Raw genomic sequence first — 27,202 nt, 5'->3', positions numbered from 1 at the left:
ACGCAAAGGAACGGCGAGACGAAGATCAAAACGATTACAATAGCAAAAATTACATTGATGAGAATTCAGATTGGAATCTGAATGTTAGTCGGGTTAGCGTACATATTCAGCAAACTACCTCTATACAGTCGGCCCTCCTTATTCGCGGGGGATTGGTTCCAGGACCCCCTGCGGATACCAAAAAATGTGGATGATCAAGTCCCTTATTTAACCTGTCTCATTGCAGTGTTCTTTAGGACCCAGCGGAACCCCGGACGTTATTTAACCTGTCTCAGTGCGGTGGCCTTTAGGACCCAGCGGAACCCCGGACCTTATTTAACCTGTCTCAGTGTAGTGGACTTTAGGACCCATCAGAGCTCTGAATCTGCAGTGTTTCTGTTCACGAAAATAATCACGATCATGATGAAAATAAAGTGGAAGTAATAAAGCGATCGGAAAGAGGTGAAACGCCATCGGTCATTGGAAAAGCGCTAGACTACAGTCGGTCAACGATAGGAACAATTTTAATGGAGCATTTGAAAGGCCCTGCCCCAATGGAAGCTATAATTATTACAAAGCAATGCAGTGGTTTAATTATTGAAATACATATGTGTATTAAAACATATAAAACACTTAAGTGTTTTATATAAATAGGAAGGTAAAATATATACAATGTACTATATACTAAGACAAACATTTTACTAACTGAGGCTACATAATACCAGATGTACCTGTCCTGACTTCAAATCCGACATAAAGACGGACTCAGGAACGGAACTCGTTTATAACCTGGGGACTAGCTGTACTTTTAAATCATCTCTAGATTACTTATAAAACCTAATACAATGTAAATGCTATTTAAATAGTTGTTATACTGTATTGTTTAGGGAATAATGACAAGAAAAATTAGTCTGTATATGCTTAAACAACAAGTGCCGGAGAGAGAACTTCCGGGTTTTCCCGATCCGTGGTTGGTTGAATCCACGCATGCGGAATCCATGGATAAGGAGGGCCGACTGTACTATTCCATTCAGCATGATTGACCAATCATGTAAGATCTCATAATCCCTAAAGATGGTTCTTGACCGCACATATGAAGCCAAGGTCACTTTGTACACCTCAACAGGAATCCTTGGGGTTGGCAAGTTCACTGATTGGCTCTAATTCACCATTTGGTGAGCTGGCTGGTGGCACAGTGGCATCAGCGCCGGACTTCGGAAGCAAAGGCTCCCAAGTTCAAACCCAGTCGGTGTCCCCCTGGGCACGCTTTCCATCCGTGCCAGGTTGAGCGTCGAGCTAGCCACTCCGCCTCGTAAAAAACAAGGGTCAAGTCAGGAACTTTCATAACATGACCCAGTTAATCTGAAAGGAGACAAATCCTGGCACTATGCACCAGACAAGAATGGCTGACTGTCTGGTGTGACAAACTATGAAATAAAATGAACCATTTGGTTCTAGCGGGTTCTATATTGTTGCATGACCTATTTTCTGTAGATTTGCAGGGAAAGTTGAGAGGACGTATTTGACTTACCAGCTGTTAACTCGTTCCCTGCCACAGGTCAAGGGGAGCTGTTGGGCACTCTGGTTGCTAATTCATGCTTCCCCAATAATGTCATTTAGCTTGGTAAGATCTGGTGAGATTGCAGAGTTTCAGACGCGTTGTGACAATGAGTCCTCACTGCCTGCAGGGCTGTGGTTCTCCCTGTGTTCCAGTGCCTCATCTTTCTTTCGGAAGTGCCTGCTCTACTAACAGTTAATCAGGTCTCGTGCCTCAAGTTAGGGCACTGCTCACCGCCCCCTCAACAATCTTGAATGCCCCCCCCCCTCCCGATGACTTCCATTTTCTCAACGCCCCCTTAGGACAAGTAACCACCCTCTTGGGAATCACTGGTACAGAAGGTTGTCATAGGATACAACAGGATGTTGACAGGATGTAGTTGGGCTAGGTGGTGGGAGATGTAGTTCATCCCCGCGAAGTATAAAGTGATTCACTTTTCAAAGTCTAATTTGAAGGCAGAATACACAGGTAATGGTAAGATTCTTAGCAGTGAGGAACAGAGGGATCTTGGGGTCCACATCCATACATCCATCAAGATTGCCATGCAGTTTGATAGTGTTGTTAAGCAGGTGTATGGTGTGTTAGCCTTCACTCGTCTGGGGATTGAGTTCAAGAGCCATAATATAATGATGCAGCCCTTCAAATCCCAGGTTACACCACACCTGTGTCGAGTTCTGGCCACTCAAGGGTTTAGAGAGAGTGCAGAGCAGATTGACCAGGATGCTGCCTGGATTAGAGGATATGTCTTATGAGGATAGGTTGAATGAGCGAGGGCTTTCTCTTTGGAAGGAAGGATGCTAAGAGGCAACTTGGTGGAGGTGCACAAGTTGATAAGAGGCATAAATCAAGTGGATAGCCAGAGACTTTTCTCCAGTTTGGAGAATACCATGGGACGTAATTGGAGGCAAGGATGTCAGGGATAAGTTTTTGCACAGAAAATAATGAATACATGGCATGCTGTGCCAGGGGTATTGGTAGAGGCAGACACATTAGGGACATTTAAGATTCTCGTAGAAAGGCACATGGATATAGTAAAATGGAGGGCTGTGTAGGAGGGAAAGGTTAGATTGGTAGCATTGGTAGGTTAAAAGGTAGCATAACATTGTGAGCCTATAGTGTTCTCTGTTTTAATGGAAAGTGCAGCAGTTGGTTCAAAGAATGAGCCTAGCTGCTTAATGCAACATGATATAAACAGCAAAGGCTTTCCATTGGTGGATGATTACTGGTTACAATCACTGTGAAACTCATCATCAGGTGCATATGAAACTGTAAAGCCAAGCTATGTCCTTTGGGATTTTGTTCCCACTGAAAGATGAATAGTAGCTGTAATTAGTTGTGCAAGCAGCCAGCATTCCTAGAATTGACCATTAGTGACGTTATTCAGGGCGTGGTTGGTGAACATATCCCTTTCTTGTTAAACTATATTTGGGCATTAAGATTGAAAGCTGCAATGCACACAAAGGTGCTCTGTCTATGATCCATACTTGAGGGAGTCCTGCATACAGAATACGTCTGTAGTGACAGAGTGAAGTCTCCTTTCATGGTGAGGAAGATCCGATGCATTAAAATGATGAGTGTTAATGAGGATCACTTTGTAGTTCAGCCTGTGAAGGCTATTGCCCCTTTAGGAAGGGTATTCAGGAACCTGGCTCTGAAGCTTCTATGGTCAAGCTGCCAGGTGCTGAACCTTTCTATAATATGAAATGAAACTTGTAGAGTGTGTTGCATGCCCACCTCACCCATAAAAAGCAGTATTAGATGCAGGCAAATTGGCTTGAGGTTGCAGTAAAGTGAAGATGAAAGGATACAATATTTTATTTTTAGATACAGCACAGAACAGGTCCGTCTGGACCAACGAGCTGCACTGCACAGCGACCCACCTATTTAACCCCAATCTTTCTTTTTCTTTTTCAATCTTTTTATTGATTTTCATATATACACAAAAAAAACATAACATAATAATAAGTAAATTATGAATACAATAGACTTGAAATCACATTGATAATAAGATAACAATATCCTATTAAACATCAACAGAAGAAAATACCTTAATCAATCAAGTCCATATGATTATATGAAAAAAAACAAAAATAACCATTAAAAAAGAAAAAAAATTTTTGAAAATATGTGAAAAAAAGTATATATTAAGAAAAATAAAACTCTAAAACTAAACTAACATGGGCAATAATAATAGTTTACAAGTATATGATAGTGTCAAAAAACTCCAGAACTCCATACCTGAACATGAATAAGCAGAAAGAAGGTCTGGAAAAGGCCAAATTAATTCATATGAAAATGTCGAATAAGAACCCCAATCTAATCACAGGACAATTTACAATTGTTAGGGAGAATTCTGGCATAAATGAATATAGCAGATATTAATTCAAACAAGAACCAGGTTTCAGTTCTTATTGCAAATGTACCTGTAAATAAGTTCAGGAAGCTTGCAATTAGCCTTCAAGTTTTCTGTAAATTGCAAGCAGAATCAGAATCAGATTCAATATCATTGGCATATGTTGTTATGCAGCAGCTGTACATTGCAATGTATAATATTAAAAACTGTAAAAAAAAAGTAGTGTGTTAGTGTTCATGGTGTTCAATGTCCATTCAGAAATCTGTTGGCAGAGGGCAAAAATGCTGTTCCTGAGACATGAGTCTGGCCCTTCAGGCTCCCTGATGGTAGTAATGAGAAGAAAGCATGCCTTGGATGATAGCGGTCCTTAATAATGGATGCAGCCTTTCTGAGACATCACTCCTGGAAGATATTCCGGATGCTGCAGAGGCTGGTGCCCATAATGGAGCTGACTGAGTTCACAGTTTCTTTCAATCCTGCGCAGTGCTCCCCCCACGCCCACACTAGACGCTGATGTAGCTAGTCAATATACTCTCCACAGTACATCTGTAGAAATTTGCAAGTGCCTTTGGTAACATTACAAACCTCCCCAAATTCCTAATGAGTTTTTTAGTAACTTGAAGTTACAAGCTTCTTTACAGTCTAAGAAGTTGTATATGCATCAGCCATATGCTAAGCCAATGGAGTTGTGCTAATTGCCCTGCATCAACAGAATTAGCAGGATCGTGTAAATTCAGAAAAGCGTCCCAGCCAAGGTACTTGAACACCCAGAGATGTCTCCCACTGTGGATACATAATTTAAAGAAAGCATTGTCAACCCAAAGTATCGAAGTAAACAATGTCATTGTAACTATTGAAACTATATTGAACCACCTACTTAGATCATTGATCTTAAGGGTGTAAAAATGTGATGTATCTTTGGTTTTGTGGGCCTCTAACAAGAGTGTCTCCAGAATGATGCCTGCTTGAGGTGCTGAATAACGACTTCTATGACTCCAGCTTCAGTGTTTCTTCAGTTACTTCGGTCACAGTTACAACACAATGAGCCATTAACCTACTACCCACAGTTTTTGGACTGTAGGAGAAAACCAGAGCACCTGGAGTACAGACGGTGTCTAAATTGAACTCCAACGTCCCAAGCTGAGATAGTGTCACACAACCACCACGCTATTGGGGTGCATAATAAATGTATTATTATAATATAATAATAATAATATAATGAATAGTATCTATTATTCCTCCTGAGAACTGTGCAGAGTAGGCTTCAACCATAGAATGGTTTGACTGTAGGCGTATTTATAATTGTTCCTTTTTTAATTATCACTATCTCTGAGCATTCATCTCAATTTTTTCCAAGAAAGGAAAGCAACTTCTCAGTTCTATATGATGGAAAACTTTGTCAAGAAAAAATCTGGGGTTTTTGCTACTGTTTAGGTTAGTTTGCTATGAGTTTTCTTTTGGATGGGCTCAAAGATGAACAGAATTGTATGTGTGGTAGTATTAATTTACATAGCTGAAAACTGCATTGATCGATATCTTAAGCATTTGTAAATAAATACCTAAATTATCTATGGAGTGTTAAAGCCAATTTACAATGCACAGCACAAATAATACTGGGTAGGAACAATTTTGGAACTTTAAGTATCGTAAATTGTAGGGAGACTGTTCAGACTGGGGCTTGTCCCTTTCCTACTCCCAAAAAGCACTTACTCCTTAAATGGTATAACTTCCGGCAGCTTGTAAACTTTGTCTAGCATCTATTATATTTTAATCTTATCCTTGCATGCATTTCCTATTTAAAACCTTATTTCCTGTTCTGTTTTACTCATAATCTTCTATCAAAAATTCCCATTATAAATTACTATACTCACATTTATAATTAGAATGCTATTGTCAGCTGGTCAGTGTAATTTTATCTCTCTCCAGTGGGGGCGCGAAACACTCGTTTTGTGTTTTCCAGCTGCTTGCTCTACACTGCAATGCCAAATATTTCTCACGATCTAACCAAATCCAGGTCCCTCTTTCTGAAATTGCCTGAGTATTGCCATTTGGATATGAATTGCAAAATAAACTCAGTGTTGTATAACATTAAGATCAAAGATATAATATCACAATAGGGATTCGATTGGACCTATGTGTACAGGACAAATTACAATCTTCCTTTAATCTCTTACTTTGCCATTGTAATCCATATGGAATAATATAAATGTGTGTTTCCTCTTAATTGGTTTAAAAGTATACAGATTGCTGGTTTCATAGTGATTTTATGCACTCAGTTTCTGAGCCGTACTCTGACCATTACTTAGCTGTATTTTAATAACCCTACTCACAAAAAGGAAGAAATCCAAAGCCAACTGTCTTACCTCTCTGCCTTCAATAGTATCTAATGCGCAAACCATTGGCATGAATTGCCAAGGGCCAATTTCATACAAATTAGTTGTGAATGAGATCATAACCACAGGCTGCAAACACGACATGTTCTTGAGCTTTTGAGGAACTGACACTCTCCCAGGCATGGCCGTGAATCAGTGCAAGGAGGAAGTGAGAGAAGAAGTGAGGGAACAGGAACCTGAAGGGAGAAAGCTTCCAGTTTTACGGTGAATGCTAGTCATCAGTTGGAAAGTCTGGCAGATGATGGAATTGCAAGCTGCTGAGAACGTACGAAATGAGCCTCAAAGTCCATTGGTCAAAAATTGTTTTCCAAGTCAAAGAAGGTAATTTGGAATGCTGAACATCCAGCACACTACATATAAGGAATAGAAATGTGGAAGAAGAGTTCAACATGCTGGTTATAATCCATAAAAGGAAGTGTGGATTGGATATTTAAATAAAGCAAAAGTTAACTAAACAATTTAGTATTTCCCTAATTCATATTTAGATCCACTTTTTTATTATATCTGCTTCGTAACATACAGTGAACTGCATTGTTTTTGTTAACAGCCTAAGGATGTGTTGGCACACATTCCACTGCCGGCACAGCATGCCCATGAGGTTCAGCAGTGCCACACAAGCAACAACAACAAATCAACAACAGCAGAACAAGCTTCCCACCCACTCACCCACAAGAACAGTCCTACAACCCCAGGACAGGCTGCCTCCGGGCCTCCAGCCTCCAGTGGAAAATTACGAGAAAACCAACTCAAGACTTATTAGCAAAAAGTAAAATCTACACGTACTAGAAACTTAAAATAAAGGGGAGTACTGGAAATGTTCAGCAGGTCAGGCAGTATCTATGAAGAGAAAAAGAGTTAAGATTTCAAGTGTATGGCTTATTTTTTAAATTGGTGCTGTTGTGTGGGGTAATTATATCTGTGTCACAATATGCTAATGTATTCAGTTTGGCGCAACTAAGAGTTATATCATTCCAGGTTCATATGGCTGTAGATTTGACTCCATATCAGTTCTGAACCTTGGCCTTTGAATGAGACATTAAGCAGAGATCTGTCTTTTCTCTCCAGGCATTATTGAAAGAAAACAGGGTCCGCTCAGTATCCAGCCATTATTATCACTTTGAAGTCAAATTAATCAAGGTTTTATTTTAACATTACTATTTACCCATTATTACTAGTACATTAAAAAATCCCACACTTACGCATGACATTCAGAGGAGATGAGGATATGAGTTACTTCCACCACGTGAAAAAGATGTTTTCTGAACACAAGTATTCCATTCTTTCTGTTACTTTGTAAGCATTAAGTGACAAAATTCTACACTGTTGTAAGGTTTTGATTTAATGGGTGGAGGAAGCTTCTACTTGCATTTGAGGAATTGGCATGCACAGAGAAAATTTTCAAATGGCTGAACAACAAGTGAAAGATGACAAACAAATGTGTCAAACCAGACTGTAAATGGAGAGGAAAGATTGAGAAAAGACTGGGGTAAGTGGGGAGGGGGGGAACAAGAGAATAACAGCAGGGAAAGAAGATATACTGTGCCTCTATTTTCAGCTACTTCAACTATATCTTGAAAATTAAGGGTCTGTGTTAGTCCCTTTAAAAGAGGTCTGTGAAGGGACAGAGGGAGAAAAGCCTGAGAAATTACAAAATAGGCTTGACCACATACATTAAAAGCCTTTGAGTCATACGTGAAAGCATCTAAATTTTACTGCAGTGCATTTAAAACTAGTAGTTTGTGTTGCTGCTGTTTGAGTTCTGACGGTAAGGGGCTCCCTCTGGCAGAAGCTGACGTAGCTTCTTCCCGTTGCTTTACACTATAAAGGATCTGCAGGCTGAGAAACAGGCTAGCACCACCTAAACTCAGCTCACATTTCATTGCACTGTGCAGTCAGATAGGAAGCAACCCAGCAACTTTAAACAATGTTCCTCTCCCTCACTGGGATTTGCTTTGTGGTGGAGTTATGATGAAACATTCGAGAGTCTATGGGAAATTGAAAGTTTCACCAAGTGAAAAACTCAAGACCTGAGTAAGGAAAAGACGCAGCACCTGTCTCTTTTGGAACTTTTTGAGCGCATAATTTGGATTTCACTGAATTGTTACAGAAGTGTAACTGGCACTATCAAGAAGAGCGATTCAAGAATATCTTCGGCTGGAGTAAAGATGTACCTCAGATTGTTCTCAGCAGTGGTCTTCTATATTCAGTGGAGATTCATTTTGATCGAAGGTAAGATGATACTGGGATACGACAGCTCTGATTACTTCCCAGATAATAACATGGAGTCCCCTGTTCTTATCTTCTTTTCTTAATCTTGTTGCTTTTGTGCAGAACAGTAAGTTTTCAATAGTATGTCAACACTTCACCCTGCCTCTAGCCAGAAGTGTTGAATGCTTTTATAGACAAGCTCAACCTGGAGATCTTTCAATGACAGGAACGTTTGGGAAATAGTACACCATTAATGTCATAAAACAAATATTTGATTAGACAAATAATGGCTCAACTTGAAGTTCCTGTTCACTTTCTGCCTTTTATTATATTACCAACTATCAGCCCTGTTTAGCTATTTGTCATTGTAGTTGGTCTGTGTTAACCCTTAACCCATTACACAAATACAGCTATGAATGTGATTTGTAGAGCAAATGTTATGATTGTCATGTCCATACATTTTGAAGATTTTTTGAGTTACTGGTTCAGCTATCAGAAAAACTGTTGTCCTATAAACAAATCCGAATCGGGAAACAGAGGTCTACATGATCACATAAATCTAAGCTGCTTGATTACCTTGACCTATTGCTGAGCTAAAATTGAGGCCACACAAGTCTTAACAGTAAGGAGTTTCATCTCAGCATCAATAGAGGCAGTAAGCCTGTAATTTCCTATCCACGCTACTTACTTGGGAAGGACACTGGTTGTGCTTATAAGCGGCCTTTAAACTTTTTTTTACACAATTCATTTTGTAACCATTGCTTAAATTTAGCGAATACAAATTGGACATTAAATATGAAAAAAATGAATAAAACAATTTGATGTATTTAATCACAAATTTTTGGGATTAATATTGTTATTTACACATACATGCCTTGCACAATTTATACCCAATCTTAAACAAATGTATAGATTGCTATAAATGTGATTAAGTTTTAATTGAGCTGTGACATTAAATTGTCTTTCACTAATGTTAGACCAGTGATGAAATTATCTCACTTTTACTGTTAACGTTACAAATACTTCCTCTAATTCTGTATCATGTTGGAACATCAGAAAGGGCTTCAAATGATTTGCTGTCTTTGGAGTTCACTGTCTATTATTTTGTGATTAACTACTGAAGTCATTTCACACAGTAAAATGTCCAGAATAGCAAAGCACTAATGTTTCATGTCTTTGAGTAATATTAGCTAGGAAAGTATGTTGGATAAGACTCAAAACAACACTAAACTCCATTAGACCAGCCAAAATTTCTGTTGCACTTTGCTTTCCTCAGTTAGTTTTAAAGTTCAAAGTTGAAAGTAAATTTATTATCAAAGTACATATATGTCACTATATACAATCTTGAGATTCAGTTTCTTGCAGGCATACTCATAACATAATAGAATCAATGAAAATCTGCACCAACAGGGCAGACAGCCAGTGTGCAAAAGACAACAAACTGTGCAAATACAAAAAGAAAGAAGAACAAAATGAATAATAATTTTAATAATTTTGTTAACTTAACCATCTTTCTTTCTTGGCCAGTCTCCAAGTAAATGCATTATTTTCTTCAACCACTTCCTATGGTTGCAAAACCATCTTTCCTCCTTGGCCAACCTCCAAGTAAATACATTATTCACCTCAATCACTTACTATGGTTGCAAATTCCACTATATTTACCATTTAAATCTACCCTTTGGTGATTCCTCATTGGATTACCTTATCGAATTACTTGGTGATTGTTGCTGGTCTCTAGTTATGCTCTTCCCCAGTGGAAACATTTTATCACCATTCAGTTTATCTAAATCTTTCATCATTTTAAATATCTCTGCCAGGTCATCCTCTGCTTTATTTTCTCATCCTGTCTGATGTGTATATCAGCATACTTCTGATAAAATCCTTAAATCTTCTCTACAACTCTTCCATTGACTCTATAATCCTTCTCGTATGGTGACTAGAACTGTGTGCAGTAAAGTTCTGCAAGTGAGGTAACAAGGGTTTAACACAAGTATAGAGTAAGTTTCCTACTTTTCAATGTTGTCATCTAGAAATAAACCCTGGTGCTTGTTTATCTGCTTCTATAGCTGCACTAAACTATGGCACAATTTCATTGATTCTCCTTGTTCCTCTATTCAACTTAGCCTGACAACTTCCAAATTGTAAATGACACGTCTGTTCCTACAAAAATGTACTACAGTGTCCTTCAACTGCCAACTATTTGCCCATTCTGCATATTTATTAATGCCCACAAATAATTTGTGCCAATCTTCTTCACAATTGATTGACATTATCTTCTCTATTTTGGTATCATCCATAAATTTAGATTTTTTTTTCTTTATTCTGAAGACTTGATCACCAATATAATCTGTGAACAACAGTGATCTCAGAATGAAACTTTCTGGAACATCGCTGCCAAAGTTCTTTCACTGTAAATAGTTATCCTTTACTCCAGCCATCTCTCAAGAAACCACTACTAATCCATTCTGCAACTTTCCACTGACTTTAATTCCCCTGACCTCATGCATTAGTCTACTATAGGGTACCGCATCAAAGTTCAAAGTAAACTTATTATTGAAATATATACAGTGCCCGTCCCCTACTGGAAGTTTTCATGTTTTATTGTTTTACAGCATCAAGTCACAATAGATTTAACTTGGCTTTTTTTGATACTGATCAACAGAAAAGACTCCTTTGTATCAAAGTGAAAGCAAATTGGTACGAATTTATTACAATTATTAAACAGAAAATAATTGATTGCGTAATTACTCATTCTCTTCAAGTCAGCATTTAGTAGACCTTAGTCAGTAATTACAGCCTTGAGTCTGTGTGGAAAGGTCTCTATCACTTTCCACATCTGGAAACTGTAAATTTTTCTTTACAAAACTGCTCAAGCTCTGTCAGATTGCATGAGGATCATCAGTGAACAGCCACAAATTATCAATTAGATTGAGATCTGGACTCTGGCCACTCCTAGACATTAACTTTGTTGTTTTTACGCCATTCCTATGTAGCATTGGCTTTATGCTTAGGGTCATTGTCTTTCTGAAAAACATATTTTTCCCCAAGTCACAGTTCTCTTGCAGATTGCATCAGGTTTTCCTTCGGGATTTCACAGTATTTTGCTCCATTCATTTTACCCTCAACAACCCTTCCAGGGTCTGCTGCAGTAAAGCATCCCCACAGCATAATGCAGCCACCAACATACCTCATGATTGGGTGGTGTGATTTTGAAGATGTGCGCTGTTTGGCTTATGCCAAACATAGCGTTTAGACTGATGGCCAAAAAGCTCGATTTTGGTTTAATCAGACCATAGAACCTTCTTCCAGCTGACTTCATATGCCTTCTGGCAAACTCTAACTAAGATTTCATGTGAGGTTTTTTTTAAAGAGTGGTTTTCACTTTGCCACTCTCCCATTAATCTGCGACCTGCAAAGCACCCCAGCAACAGTTGTTGTCTGCACAGTCTCTCCCATCTCAGCCACTGAAGCCTGTAACTCCTCCCGAGTTTCATAGGTCTCTTGGTGGCCTCTCTCAGTAGTCCCTTTCTTGCACAGTCTATCAGTTTTTGAGGGCAGCCTGTCCTAGGCAGATTTACAGAAATCTGTAAATGTGCCCTGCTCTTTCCATTTCTTGATGATTAAATTAACTGTATGCCAAGGAATATTTGGTGACTTGGAAATTTTCTTGTATCCATCTCCTGACTTGTGCTTTTTAATAACCTTTTAGTAGAGTTGCTTAAAGGGTTCTTTTGACTTCACGATATAGTTTTAACCAGGATACTGACTCACCAGTAGTTGGACCTTCCAAATACAGGTGTATTTTTACTACAATCAATTGAAATACCTTGACTGCACACAAATCTCCAAAATCAGATCTCCATTTGACTACGGTAATTATATGACTTCTAAAACCAATTGGCTACACGTTCTTCTGTTCTCTGCTTAATGGAGATTACTCGATTCACACTTGTGTGAATGAAGTCAGCAAAGAAAAATACTGGCAGATATGAAGCACTGTCTTTATTCAACAAAACTAGATACACCAGGCATCACTGGTGTCCCAAAACTTCAATAAAAACCCTTCGCAACTTGTAGCTCCACCTCTCCAAGTAAAACACACAAGGTTTTGTCTCTTGCATAAACACACATGCGTACACACACACACGCACACAACTTTTATATTTACGAATTCAGTTCTCCGTATTTGTGATACCTAATATTCCATTTACCACTGCAGATTTTCCCTTGTTTGTCATTCATATACCTGTTAGCTCTTCTGGTTCTGGCCGATTGCAAAGGTCTTTCATATACTGTGTCATTCTATCCCTGTGAGCCCCAGGCTCTCTGCAACTCGTAATTACCCCTAAGGGAGTTTCATTGCTCCCCTCATCAATAATTCGTAGGGGCTGAGACCCAGCAAGTGATTTGGGGTTGTTTGCAATCATTTTCAGGATTCCTGGTAATACATCAATCCGTCTTTCCCATCTCAGCTTTGGCTAAGTTTTTCTTAATTGTTCAGTTCATCCTCTCTACCATTACTGAGCTCTGAATGTGGTAGGATACGTGGAACTGTTGTCAAACCCCATAAAGTCAGCTCATTTTTTTCATCACTTTCCCTGTGAAATGTGCTTTCTGATCTGAATTCTCAGTCCACTTTGGGAGGATTTCCTGAACTAGAATCCGTGCAGCGGTGCTGGTGGTGCAGTGCCTTGTTGGGAAAGCTTCTACCCACTGGCTGAAGTGCTCCAGTGACTTTTCCTTCTGCTTTTAGGCCGGGGCACCATGAAGTCCATCTGGATGTTTACCAAGCGTCTTCTCGGCTATTGCTGGTTCGCCAGCTGTAGCTTTATACCCTTATTGGGGGCACAAATGATACAGCAGCGGCAGAATTTCTCAACGTCCCTGCCCATCCCCAACCGCCACCAGTCCTGCCAGAGGGTTGTGATCATGTTCTGCCTCCGCTGATGCATCACCACATGACATAACCCCAGTAGTATCTGCCTAAAACATGGTGGTGCCACCACGACTCCTTCCTCCTCACATGTCCAGCTCCCATCTGGTTCCTCCTTTGCTCCCTTTCTCCTCTTCTGCCTCCACCTCTTCATATAATTTTATTAAACTGGCTTCTGTCATTTTTCCTGCACACTTGCAACTTCAATTTCACCTTGTTCCTCTGCCACCTCCTTCACAGTGATGTCTGCCCACTCATTTCCTTACTGCTCCTTACTCTCCCCTTTCTGGTGAGCTTTTACTTCACTCTGTCACGTCTGCTGGCAGACTCACGGCTTCCAGCTGTTGCTGTATTAGGTGCCCAAGCTGGATACCTGCCCCTGTTGAGGTTACGAATCCTCATCGTGCCCCTGCCATCAGGTAATCATGTACCACCCGGAGGCATAACCTCTGTCTGTATATATATTTACTTGTCTGCCTTCGCTGTAGCACAGTGTGTCTATCAGGACCACCAGTTCTGTCAGCTGAGCTGAGTAGCCCCCAGCAGTGCTCCTGAAGCTAATTCTTCACCTGTTTCCTTCACCATGGGTCAAGCAGTCTGTGGCTTCCTGTTTATGTAACTTCGAGACGCATCTATAAAAACTTCCTCTGCTTCCCCTTCCAGAGGGGTTTCCTACATACTGATATCATCCTCCTGCTCTATTTCCGTCAAGCGCTTGTGTGCCTCCTCCTTCTGTTCGGATGGAGTTTGCAGGATTCACTCCAATGTGCCTAACTATCGTTACCTGACTCGCCTTTGAGGATGAGAACTGCCTCCCAAGGTGCCCTTCTGCTGTCGATGACTGCTCACAGCCTCTTGTGTCCCCATGGCCCTGCACCACCACTGCATGGTAATACCCTGTATCGGGACCAATGGTGCTGAGAGCCCTGGTATGAAATTACAGCAGTACTCAAATAGACCCATTACCTTTCTCACTCCCTTTATGTCTACTGGGCGGGGCATGAACTGATTGCCAAATGTTCGTCACCTATCATGTCCTTCCTCCCCTGGGAAATAGTGTAGCCTAGGTACTGTACGGGATGCTTTTCTATCTGAGTCTTGTGTGGACTGATCGCAGTATGTCTAAAACACTGGCTATTGCCCCTTAATTACCTACTTCATTTTCCGAAGTGATTAGCAGATTATCTACATATTGTAAGATGGTCAACTGGTAGGAAGTTAGATTGAGCTCTTTCAAAGTCATCGCCATGACCTCATGAAAAATGGCTGGACTACTGTGGAATCCCTGGGGGGAATCTGGCAAGTGTATACTGCTGCCCACCCAGAGTGAGGGCAAGTCGGTATTGGGACTCAGGTGCTAAGGAGTGCCCTCAAAACCCCTTAGCGAAATCCAGAGCTGGTGTTTTAGTTCCTCCACTTTACTCTGAACAGCTGTCAGTGTGGCTACACTAGCTATGTTGTGGTCTATGTTGATCTCAGTGCCCCTGGCTTGCCCATATTATTTCTCCCTTTTCTGTATCTACAATGGCCCCTGTGTTCCTTAGGATATCTAGTCCAATGATAGTACCCTCAGTGTTTAGTCAGATCCAGAAATACACTGGAAGCTGCACCCTGCCGATTTCGAGTAACCACAACTTGGTTGTTGGCAAGGGTACATCAGTTATCGATACTGATGCTATGTATCCACTCACAAATCGCATTGCCATCACCTTAACAGTGCTGTTGTGTGCGTCCACGGATCACCAGAGCTGGCAGTGGGGCTGCGGTCACATTTTTTTCTGACCTAGAAGCTGTCTTCACCAGCTCTATAATCTGATCAACCGTCAGGCTAGTCAGACTGGGCACTGATGGACTGAGAGATTGCGCATCTCCTGTGCCTTTCACCTGTTTTTCTTTCCGCTTTTGGGACACTGCCTCTAACCATGTCCTAATGAGACACAGCTGTGGCATATCAATTCCTTTGTCCTCCTATGTCCATTCCAGCAGTTCCTCGTCTCTGCTGGCACACAAAACAAACCCTCTGTGATGTCACAGCAGCTGCATCCACTATAGCCACTTTACAATTTCTTTACACTCTCTTTGGTCTATCTCAGTGGCCCACAAAATGACCATAGATTAGGTCGACCCCAACACTATCAGTAAATATAAATAACTGATGGACTGAGCTCAGGCCTTCCTTCAGCATTTTCAGGAAGACTGGGTCATCCCTGCTTGGATTATCCAACCCGGAATACTCCTCATACACTCGATATTTGCATTCTGCATAATCCGTGACTGTCTCATCAGCTCTTTGATTCTCTGCAATTATCATTCCCCAGTTACTATCTTTCGGGCGCATCTGGCAAATTTCAACCACTTCCTCGAGCTTGTGCCAGAATTCTGAACTCCCACATGCAACTTTAAGTGAGGACAACTCTGACAAAATACTCTGTTTCTCCCTGGGGGTGAATGGTCATAATCAGAGTCAAAGGCAGTCTCGGACCATCAGGGTACTTGACCCCAATAGACGGCATCCTGACAGCTCTCCAGGACCTGGGTAAAACCTCACCCTGAAATACCTCTATACTAAATCCCGCACTACAAAATATAAATGATGGGTACCAGTTAAACAGCACGTGCTTAAAACCGCAGAGTATTTACTCCGCAATCTTCCACTTTTAAGCACCTGAACTCACGATTCCTGCTGTATTCTGCTCATTTTAAAAATACTCACCCACTTAGACTGCTAAAATCACTGGCCATGTGATGGGTCACAAAGGTATCCCGCATCTGAACCTGACACCAAATGTTTTTGCATGAATGAAGTCACTGGAGAAAAGTAGTGGTAGATATGAAGAAGCTTCCTTACTCGACAAAAAAGGTACAGCAGGCATCATATGGAGACACTTTCAGTTGAAGCATCCAGCTGGCCCAACATGGGGCTCAAAAATTAATGCGCTATCAAAGGACAATTCCATATTTATAATGCTTTCTTTGAAACTACATACAGACTTCACACCTCCTGATTTGCACCCACACTACAGATATCTGAATAAATTTTAAACAGCTTTGTCTGGCCTGTGATTCATGGCTTTTAGGAACTTATTCTTCATTTAAATTAAATCTACAATTTACATTCAGATTTGAAGATTGGTGGCTGAGAAGTCATTTGCTAAATGTAAATGTGCTAAGCTCAAAAATTGCTCTTACACCACAAATGTTAAGCTGACCAGTTTATAATGTCTTAAATATAGAGGTTGCATTAACTCTTTGGACTTCACACAGGTCACTGAACAACACAGCATTGGTACAGGACATGTCAACCATGCCATGCCAACCATCCTGCCTACCCAGCTAGTCTCAGTTTCCGGCATCTGCCCATATCCTGCCAAGCCTGCCCGTCCATGCACCTGTCCAAGTGCTTCCTAAATTATACAACTTAACCTGCCTCAACCAGTTCCTCCATAAACAGTACTCACCACCTATTGCGTAAATAAATTGCTCTTGGGGGCAACATATTTCAAATCTTACCTCTCTCCACCTCTGTCTATGTCCCCCTCAGTTTTAGACTCTGCTACCTTGGGGAAAATGCTACCATCCACCTTATTATTGTCTTGCATAATGTTAAATAAGGTCATCCCCCATTCTCCTATGCTCGAAGGAATTAAGACTCACTGACCTCTCCCTAAATTCATATCCTCTAGCCCTGGTAAACATCATCATAAATCTCTTCTGCACTCTCTTCAGCTTAACCATGTCTTCAGGTTTTATCCTATTTGTTTTTGATTATTTTATTTCAATATATCTCTCATCTTTATTTTGAATGTACTCATAATGGCCATATGATTGACTTCGACAGCTGTAGACTACTGTGCTGTGCCAATGGTTTTTGGGATCACCTAGTAAAGGAAGCCTTTGAAATAAAACTAGAGGGAAAAAAATAACAAAGTCGAAGGTCTCGCTCTGAGTAAGAACTGGAATTTGATTGTAAGCAAGATGTGAGAACAGAAACCTGGTTGGATGAGGACTAATCAATCAGGAGGGATGGAATATGGGGGGTATAAACAGCACCAGACTAGACATAATCCCTGAAGAAGGTGGCAGAGTTTCTCCTCGAAACATTAGTTATAATCAATACCTGTACCTGGCTGGAAGCCTGAGAAGAATTTATTCATTGAATGCACTTAACACAATAGTTATCTGATAATCCAATATCATATCCACTTGTTCTATCTCCTTGGTAAATAACAACGCAAAATAATGATTAAATATTTTTACCAACACTCTGTAATTACTTTAATAGCCATTTTCCCATCCCAACCCTATTAATTTGTTTGCAAAATATTTTAATGTATTTTTTGTGTTCTTTGATATATTAACTTTGTAGTTCCCCTTTGTCTCCTGAATTCCATTCTAATCCCTTAATGTTCTAACTCACATCATTTACTTCTCTCCAGACCTTGTACTTGAATGCATATCCTTTTCCCGAGCCTTCAGTTTCCTTGGTTTTATTCATCCATGAATCTTCATTTACTTGTTTTACTTGTTCTTTCCTTTCAGTGCAACAATTCTGTTGCTGCACTCTGTTGAAGACGACTATCTTAAATGTTTTCAGCTCTCCTACATTCTCCAATTTCCTCATTTTATTTTCAGTTTCATTCTTAGCCCACAAAATCAGATTTTCTCCCATCTGTTAGAGAAACAGACAGGAGATTACGTGGCCATGAAAGAGGCGGCTGTATTTGAAACTATGATGTGGTGGCCATTACAACTGAGACTTGGCTATCACAAGGGCAGGAATAGCTGTTTGATGCTCCAGGGTTTAGGTGTTTCAAAAGTGACAGTGAAGGATATGAAAAAGTTGGGAAAATGTTATTGCAAAGCAAGGATAGTGTCACAGCTGCAACGAGAGAGGACATCGTGTGATTATCTGCTGAGTCAGTGTGAGTGCAGGCCAGAAGCAGGAAGGGAGTCATCACTCTTTGGAATATTCTATAGGCGCTGATGGTGGTGCTAGAGGCAGATACATGAGCAACAAATTATTGATCCCAAAAGAAATTACAGTGTCACAGTAGCATTACAGGTGCACCGATATAAAAGTATACAAATATTTAAAAGACTCCTAGAGGGCCATGTGAGAGGGGAGTGTTAGATTGATCTTGGAGTAGGTTGAAAAGTCACAACACCATAGGCTGTACGGCCTGTACTGCCTAGGTTCTCTGATGACCTACAACTGTTAGCAATATAATATAAATAATGCATTATTGTTCCCCAACACAACATAAAGGTCATAAAGCATAGGAGCAGAATTAGGCTATTCAACTCTGCCATTTGATCATGGCTGATTTATGTTCCCTTTCAACCCCATTCCCTTGCATTCTCCGAGTCTGTAATCTTTGATTACCTTAGTAATCAAGAACTTATCAACCAAGCTTTAAATACACTCAATAACTTAACCTCCACAGCCATCTGAGGCAATGAATTTCACAGATTCACCGATAAGTACCTCCTCATCTCCATTCTAAAAGGATGCCCCTCTATTCTGAGAATGCATCCTCTTGTCCTAAACCCCTCCACTCTAGGAAAGATCCTCTCCACATCCACTCTATTCAGGCCTTGCAGTATTCTGTAGGTTTCAATGAGCACCTCATCCATCACTATTCTTCTAAACTCCAGTGAATACAGGCTCAGAACCTTCAAACACTCCTCGTATGTGAACCTTTTCAATCTTGACAACATCGTCGTGAACCTTCTCTGGACCCTCTCCAACGCCAACACATTCTTTCCTAGATACAGAGCCCAAAGCTGCTCATAATAAACCAATTGTGGTCTGACCACAATCCCTTATAAAACCTCAGCATTACACCCTTGCTTTTATATTCTAGACCTTATTTAAACCATCATTTAAAGCATTTATGAACTATGATTTTTAAAAATGCTTCAATAATAATCTGGGGTGCCATGAAGTAAGAACAGCCAATGTAAACAAAATACTTTTTTCTTACTGCCAGATGCATTTCTGGAATAAATTTATACAAATTGTATTGATCCATCGCATAGCCTTGCTAACAGTATTAGTTCAGAAGGAATAAAAGTAACGGATTCCCTCTCCGCATTATTCACCCGTCCTTTCATCCTGACAACCCACTCTATTCCAACCTATATCTCTGCAAATATTTCTGCAATACCTTACCCGAATGTGCAGTCTCAATTATGACAGTAAGAATGACCATGAACAGTGTATTTGACCCAACAGGTTAACATACTGTGGGTGAACTGGAAATAGGATGTTAGGGGGTCAGGTAGGGGTGTAATTAACAGATGCTTAGGGAGGAATACAATCAACATATTGACACTTCACAATCTACTACTGCCCCGAGATTAAGCCACAGTAGTCATGAGTGAAACATTAAATTGACAGATACCAGAAAATTGGCAGAACGAGCTACTGAGAGATTAGATTGTGTGGCATTAATTTTGCACATAATGGGGATGTACAGAAATGAAAGTGAAACTGTTCTGATGTAAGTCTTAAGAGAAAATAGTATTGAAGACTTTTAATTCAATAGCATTGAAAATAATGAACTTTATTTACTGTAGGTTAAAGATGAGGTAAGTCTAAATGAAACATTTTGAAAGATTTAATGTAGTAGGTAAATTACTGGAAGGAATACTAAGAGATAGGATCTACAAGTATTTGGATAGACAGGGACTTATTAGAACCAGTCAGCATGGCTTTGTGCATGGTAGGTCATGTTTAACCAATCTATTAGAGTTTTTCGAGGAAGTTACCAGGAAAGTTGATGAAGGGAAGGCAGTGGATGTTGTATACATGGACTTCAGTAAGGCCTTTGACAAGGTCCCGCATGGGAGGTTAGTTAGGAAGATTCAGTTGCTAGGTGTACATGGAGAGGTAGTAAATTGGATTAGACATTGGCTCAATGGGAGAAGTCAGAGAGTGGTAGTAGAGGATTGCTGCTCTGAATGGAGGCCTGTGACTAGTGGTGTGCCACAGGGATCAGTGCTGGGTCCACTGTTTTTTGTCATCTGTATCAATGATCTGGATGATAATGTGATAAATTGGATCAGCAAATTTGTTGATGATACAAAGATTGGAGGTGTAATGGACAGTGGGGAAGGTTTTCAAAGCTTGCAGAGGGATTTGGACCAGTTGGGGGAATGGGCTGAAAAATGGCAGATGGAGTTTAATGCAGATAAGTGTGAGGTATTGCACTTCGGAAGGTCAAACCAAGATAGAACATACAAGGTAAATGGTAGGACACTGAGGAGTGCAGTAGAACAGAGGGATCTGGGAGTACAGATACATAATTCCCTAAAAGTGGCGTCACAAGTAGATAGGGTTGTAAAGAGAGCTTTTGTTACATTGGCCTTTATAAATCAAAGTACTGAGTATAAGAGTTGGAATGTAATGGTGAGGTTGTATAAGACATTGGTGAGACCGAATTTGGAGTATTGTGTGCAGTTTTGGTCACCGAATTACAGGAAGGATATTAATAAGGTTGAAAGAGTGCAGAGAAGGTTTACAAGGATGTTGCCGGGACTTGAGAAACTGAGTTACAGAGGAAGGTTGAATAGGTTAGGACTTTTTTCCCTGGAGCGTAGGAGAATAAGGGGTGATTTGATAGAGGTGTATAAAATTACGATGGGTATAGATAGAGTGAATGCAAGCAGGATTTTTCCACTGAGGCCAGGGGAGAAAAAAACCAGAGGTCCTGAGTTAAGGGTGAAGGGGGAAAAGTTTAAAGGGAACATTGGGTGGGGCTTCTTCATGCAGAGAGTGGTGGGAGTGTGGAATGAACTGCCAGACGAAGTGGCGAATGCAGGCTCACTTTTGACATTTAAGAAAAACTTGGACAGGTATATGGATGAGAGGGGCTTGGAGGGATATTGTCCAAGTGCAGGTCAGTGGGACTAGGCAGAAAAATGGTTCGGCACAGCCAGGAAGGGCCAAAAGGCCTGTTTCTGTGCTGTAATGTTCTATGGTTAAAGTCAGTGCATTTTCTTTCCAATATATATTTTTTAAAATACACTCAATGGCCACTGTATTAGGTAAAGGAGGTACTTTATGATGTAGTCACTAAGTGTATGTTTGCAGTCTTCTGCTGCTGGAGCCCATCCACTTCAAGGTTCAACATGCTGTGAGCTCAGAAATGCTCTCCTGAACACCACTGTTGTAACACATGGTTATCTGAGTTACTGTCGCTTTCTTGTCTACTTGAAGCAGTCTGGCCATTCTCCTCTGAACTCTGGCATTAATATTTTTGCACACAAAACTGCTGCTGGTTGGATGCTTTTTAGTTGCTTTTCACACCGTTCTCTGTAAACTATAGAGACTATCATGTGGGAAAATCCCAGGAGATCTGCCATTATTGATATACACAAACTATCCTGTCTATCACGAACAATCATACGACGGTCAAAGTCACTTATCATGTTTCTTAAACAAGAGAAAATCTGCACATGCTGGGAATTCAAGTAACACACACATAATGGTGGAGGAACTCAGCAGGCCAGGCAGTACCAATGGAAAAGAGTACAGTTGACATTCTGGGCCGAAACCCTACATCGGGACTGGAAAGCAAGAGGAAAAGTCAGAGTAAGAAGTTGGGGGGAGGGTAGGAAGAAGTTCTAGGTGGTTGGTAAAAGGTGAAACCAGGAGAGGGTGAGGGGATGAAGTAAAGAGCTGAGAAGTTGATTGGTGAAAGAGATAAAGAGCTGGAGAAGGAAGACATTAGAGGACAGAAGACCATGGAAGAAAGAGAAGGGGGAGGAACACCAGAGGGAGGTGATGCGCAGGTAAGGAGATAAAGTGAGAGAGGGAAATGGGAATGGGGAATGGTGAAGGAAGGTAAGTGTGGGAGAGATTACTGGAAGTCCGAGAAATTGATATTCATGCCGTCAGGTTGGAGTCTACCTAGAATATAAGATGTTGCTCCTCCAACCTGAATGTGGCAGTAGATGAGGCCATGGACTGACATGTCAGAATGGGAATGGGAAGTAGAATTGAGATGGGTGGCCACTGAGAGAGCCTGCTTTATTGTGGTAGACAGAGCAAAGGTGCTGGGTGAAGCAGTGTCCCAATCTGCATCGCATCTCACCAATATATATGAGATCATGTGGGAAGATGTGTAGGGGCAGGTGTTGCACTTGCTCTGCTTACAAGGGTAAGTACCTGGAGGGAGATCAGTGAGGAGGGATGAGTGGACAAGGAAGTTGTGTAAGGAGCAATCCCTGTGGAAACCAGAAAGCAGGGTGGCAGGGAAGAAGGGAAAGAAAGGTAGTAAGCTTTGTGGTGAGATCCTGTTGGAGATGGCAGAAGTTATGGAGAATTACATGCTGGACACAGAGGCTAATGGAGTGGTAGATAAGGATAAGAGGAAACCTATTCCTGGTGTGGCAGCGGGAGAATGGGGTGAGGGCAGATGTACACAAAAGTGGAAGTGTTGCAGATTGAAGCCAGTGTTGATGGTGGAGGAAAGCCAGCCCCTTTCTTTGAAGAAGGAGGACATCTCAATATTTCTAGAATGAAAAGTCTCATCCTGAGAGCAGATGCAGTGAAGAAAGAGGAACTGAGAGAAGGGTTGACATTTTTAGATGTGGAAGTGACAAGGCGGGAAAAGGTATAGTCCAGTTAGCTGCGAGAATCAGTAGGTAGACTGTCTCCAGAGATGGTGACAGAGAGATCGAGGAGGGGAAGGGAGGTGTCAGAAAAGGACCAAGTAAATTTGAGTGCAGGGTGGAAGTTGGAGGCAAAGTTGATGAAGTTGACAAGCTCAGCATTGGTACAGGAAGCACCTCCAATGCAGTTCTTGATGCAGCGTAGGAGAGTTAGGGAACGATGCTGGTGTAGGCTTGGAACATACACTGTCATTTGATATTTACTTGACCTGTAGATCAATGATGAGTGTTTTTATTGGTGAGGCATCAGGAGTTGTTCATTCCCAATGAGTCATCTATAAGGCAGACAATCCTGTGAACATGAACATCTGGAAGAGAATTGAAGCTATCAAAACGGGGAACAGTCAGATGAAAAGACATGAGTTTTAAAAATTTCTTAGGAAGTCTATTCATAAGCCGGAAATGTTTATCAAAAGTGAATAAATCTTAGTTAGCTCATCATTCCCTTCTCCCCACTTTCCGCTTTCCACAGGGATTGCTCCTTACACAACATCCTTGTCCACTCATCCCTCTTCACTGATCTCCCTCCAGGTACTTATCTTGCCAAAGAGTTTCAGCCCAAAATGTTGATTGTGCTGTTTTCCATAGATGCTGCCCGGTCTGCTGAGTTCCTCCAGTATTTTGTGTGTGTTGATTGGATTTCCAGCATCTGCAGATTTTCTCCTGTTTGTGCATATTTTAATCAGTTTCCTCTTTCTTATAGAAGAGCATAAGATATTGATGCTGTTATGGGTGAGACATCAGTAGTGCACTATTTGTGTTTTCTGAAAAAAGGTTTCATGGAAGTAATATCCCTTGAAAGCAAAGAACTACTACTGCCCTGATGCAACCCATTTACATCACAAGAAGGCTTTCAACTTGTCCTATATGCTTTTTTGTGTCTATTTTAATAGATTAATTTATGGCTGTCCACTTCAAACTTCAGCTTTGAAAAGACGACTTTACATACTTTTAGGGGTAAATTTTTACAATGTACATAAAATATACAAACTAGCTTAAAAAAAACAACATAACTATATTTTAACTGGAATTACTAGCTGTTAACAAATAAGACAGAATAGTTCTAATTTATTAGGTGAGTAAAGTCAGTGAGTAAATGTGCAGTGAATAGGATCCAACATTTCTACCATCTACACTGCAGAGGGAATTTTAAACGTCACGCTAACAACATCTGATACTTCTTGGGTCAAAAGGGGTGATCATCTTCTATTGATGGAATTTAAGTTTTCAAATAGACTTAAGAGATTTATGTTCAGAATCATATAACGAGTGTACAGCTGCCTCAGTATGTAGAAATTCCAAAATAAACAATTACTACATGACCTTTTATGATGCTGTGATGATGAATTCCAAAAGTCTAATTTAAAACGAAAAGGAAAACGTAAAGCTAACGGGGTTGTTATACTAAATTTTGCTAGCATTTGAAATTTTAACCCAAATTAATGACTATTGTTTTAAGCACTTTACCAAGTACACAGCTGTTAATGGATACTGCGCTGGCGGGTAATTTTCATTTAAACATTGATCATTTCTTATGACTTTCGTAATGTTTACTTAGAACATGCTTGAGTGCAAAATGAGCACTTGCTAGTCATTGATATTTTACTACTAAGAGCAATCTGTTATCACTGTTTTCTTGAAGTTACTTTGAGTATATTTATGTAGCTTTTACATACTTTGAGAATGCATTTATACAGCTATAATGGGAACAAAATTGCCAGAGGTTCATCCCTAGAATGTAACATTAAATGGGAGTTAGAAGTGTTACTTTTGGAGACTTTAGGAGAAAGATTCTAGCACAGATTTGATGGATTGAATGACCATTACCTGCCACTAATATTGGCAGATTAGATGATTATGCAGAGTTCAATTTTCATGCAAGCTAGACACTGTTCATACCCCATCATTTAGAGTTAAAACTCAAAGAGAATTAAAAAAGATAGTAATTGTATAAAGACAAAAATGAGCAAAGCTGCTGAGTATACCAATCAAAAAAGGGGTTTCTACTGAGATGATTGCAATAAATTTAATGTGACTACTATACCTATGGAGGATTGAGTTGAATAATGCTGCAGTTCTCATCAACAAGATGGAACATTGTGATGCAGTATTGAGATCATCTATCTAGTTGGATTTGGTCCCAAGCTGTCAAAATTTAAATTTCTCTCAGCTCTCCATTTGATCTAATGAAAGCACTTGCAAACAGGCATGCAAATGTTTTGTGGGCACATTGCAACAGCTTGAATGAAAGCACTATCCCAATGATTCTGACCCAACAACAGTAATGCTTCTTGGTTTTTGTCTTTCCTTGAAAAGAGTGGAAGGATACAAATTAGATCTGTACCAGGTAGCTGATGAACAAATGACTTATTGTGACTTTCATTGAAAGCAATTGCGTTGACCTGCATTAAATTGTACACAATATAACTGATGCCTCTTCTCTTTGTAATTTATGAGATATTACAGAATTCAGGAAGACCATCACACTGGTCAACTAACCTAACCCCTGATGAATTTTACCTGTGAAAAAGAACTAGATTATCTGGGTGGATCTAACGTTTGAATTTTTGACTAGTTGTTAGCCATTTTAAAATGATCTCTTTATTTGACTGACAGTACTCTGGAGACTGAGTTCATCATGTATTTATTGCATTTTGTAAGGAACTACAGGAACACTGGAAAAGAGTTAAAAAGTGCAGTTGAAATTGAATTTATAGAGAAGTTAAAACAGAAGTAAGCCAACAAATAATCAAGACAATATGAAAGCAACAGAGTATTTGGAGTAGCACACACAAAATGCTGGAGGAACTCAGCAGGCCAGGCAGCATCTAGGAAAAGAGTATGGTTGATATTTTGGGTCAAAATATTTTATTGTTAATCCCAGTGTAATAGTATAGTTTTCAATCAGTTTGCTGTGGCATGAAATGAATCAGCAGCAGAGACAGGAAATCGTTTGTAACTAGTCTGCACACTAGATAAGGCAATTCCGCAGATTATTCCTACTTCTCTGAAGTCAAGACAAAGGATTTCCTCCTTAAGTGTTGAATAGATTACTGGGTCAAAGCTCAATGTTTTAGAAGATTTGTAATAGTTCTGTATACAATATACTTAACCTTTTAATTTGAAGTTTACTTAATGCTAAATGCAGTAGGAAGTAAAATATTTCTCCCAAGCAATGCTATGACAAATGTTACTTGTTGAAACTCCAATGGCAAATAGTTAGTAGTAAATATCAGTAATATTCCACTACATCAGGGAAGTAAGGAATTCATGTCAGGCATGTTTATGGAACACAACTCTGGCATAATTGTTGTCTTCCTGATTTAAATGAACAAATCCAGTTTTAGGTGATTTTCTGAATATTTATTGAAAGTACAAAGTAGACAGTCATTGTTTGAAGTTGAGTTGTGTGATCAGAGGTTTAATATCATTGGCATTTGCTGTTTTGCAGCAGCAGTACATTGTAATACATAGTACTATACAATAAGTGTGTGTGTATGAGAGGAAAAAATTGTGAGGTGGTGTTCATGGGTTCACTCCGTTCTCAAATCTGATAGGAGAGAGGAAGAAGCTGCTCCGGAAATGCTGAGTGTATTCCTTTGTCACCTCCTTGATGGTAGAAACGAGAACAGGGCATGTCCTGGGTGATGAGGGTTCCTTAATAATCTATACTTCTTTTCAGTGTCCTGGTTGCTGGAAAGTCCAGTGCCCATGATGGAGCTGGATAAGAGCTTTTTCTGATCCTGTGTAGTGGCCCCTCCATACCTGGCAGTGATGCAACCGTCTAGAAAGTTCTCCACAGTGATCTGTAGAGATTTATGAGTGTCATAGGTAACATACCAAGCCTCCTCAAATGTGTAATAAAATATAGCTGTTGCCATGCCTTCTTGGTACTGGCATCAATATGTTGGGCACAGGATAGATCTTCAGAGATGCTGACAACCAGGAACTATTGATCCTTGGTGAGGACTGGTGTGGATTACCTTGACTTCCCCTTCCTGAAGTCTACTATCAATTCCTTGGTCTTACTGATGTTGAGTGTAAGGTTGTTGTTATGATTCCGCTCATCCAGCTGATCTATCTCATTTCAGTACGACTCC

General features: G+C 40.2%; 2 protein-coding genes across 2 annotated transcripts in view; one reads left to right on the top strand and one right to left on the bottom strand.

Moving 5' to 3' along the window:
* Window positions 1–3,643: 3,643 nt before the first annotated feature.
* LOC132398030 (general transcription factor II-I repeat domain-containing protein 2-like) overlaps window positions 3,644–27,202 on the bottom strand; it is a 96,299-nt gene continuing 72,740 nt past the window's right edge. Inside the window, exon 4 of the transcript XR_009513508.1 lies at window positions 3,644–4,673. The gene's annotated coding sequence lies outside the window, so the exon portion shown is untranslated. The remainder of the gene's footprint in view (window positions 4,674–27,202) is intronic.
* kdrl (kinase insert domain receptor like) overlaps window positions 8,040–27,202 on the top strand; it is a 193,954-nt gene continuing 174,791 nt past the window's right edge. Inside the window, exon 1 of the mRNA XM_059976939.1 lies at window positions 8,040–8,512. Within this exon, the coding sequence (XP_059832922.1) occupies window positions 8,449–8,512 (64 nt within the window). The 5' untranslated portion in view covers window positions 8,040–8,448. The remainder of the gene's footprint in view (window positions 8,513–27,202) is intronic.

The sequence above is a fragment of the Hypanus sabinus genome, chromosome 8, assembly GCF_030144855.1.
Source record: "Hypanus sabinus isolate sHypSab1 chromosome 8, sHypSab1.hap1, whole genome shotgun sequence".
In the NCBI taxonomy this organism is placed as follows: domain Eukaryota; kingdom Metazoa; phylum Chordata; class Chondrichthyes; order Myliobatiformes; family Dasyatidae; genus Hypanus; species Hypanus sabinus.
Note: the sequence above shows the minus strand (reverse complement) of the source record. Positions and strands in the feature narration are given on the sequence as shown.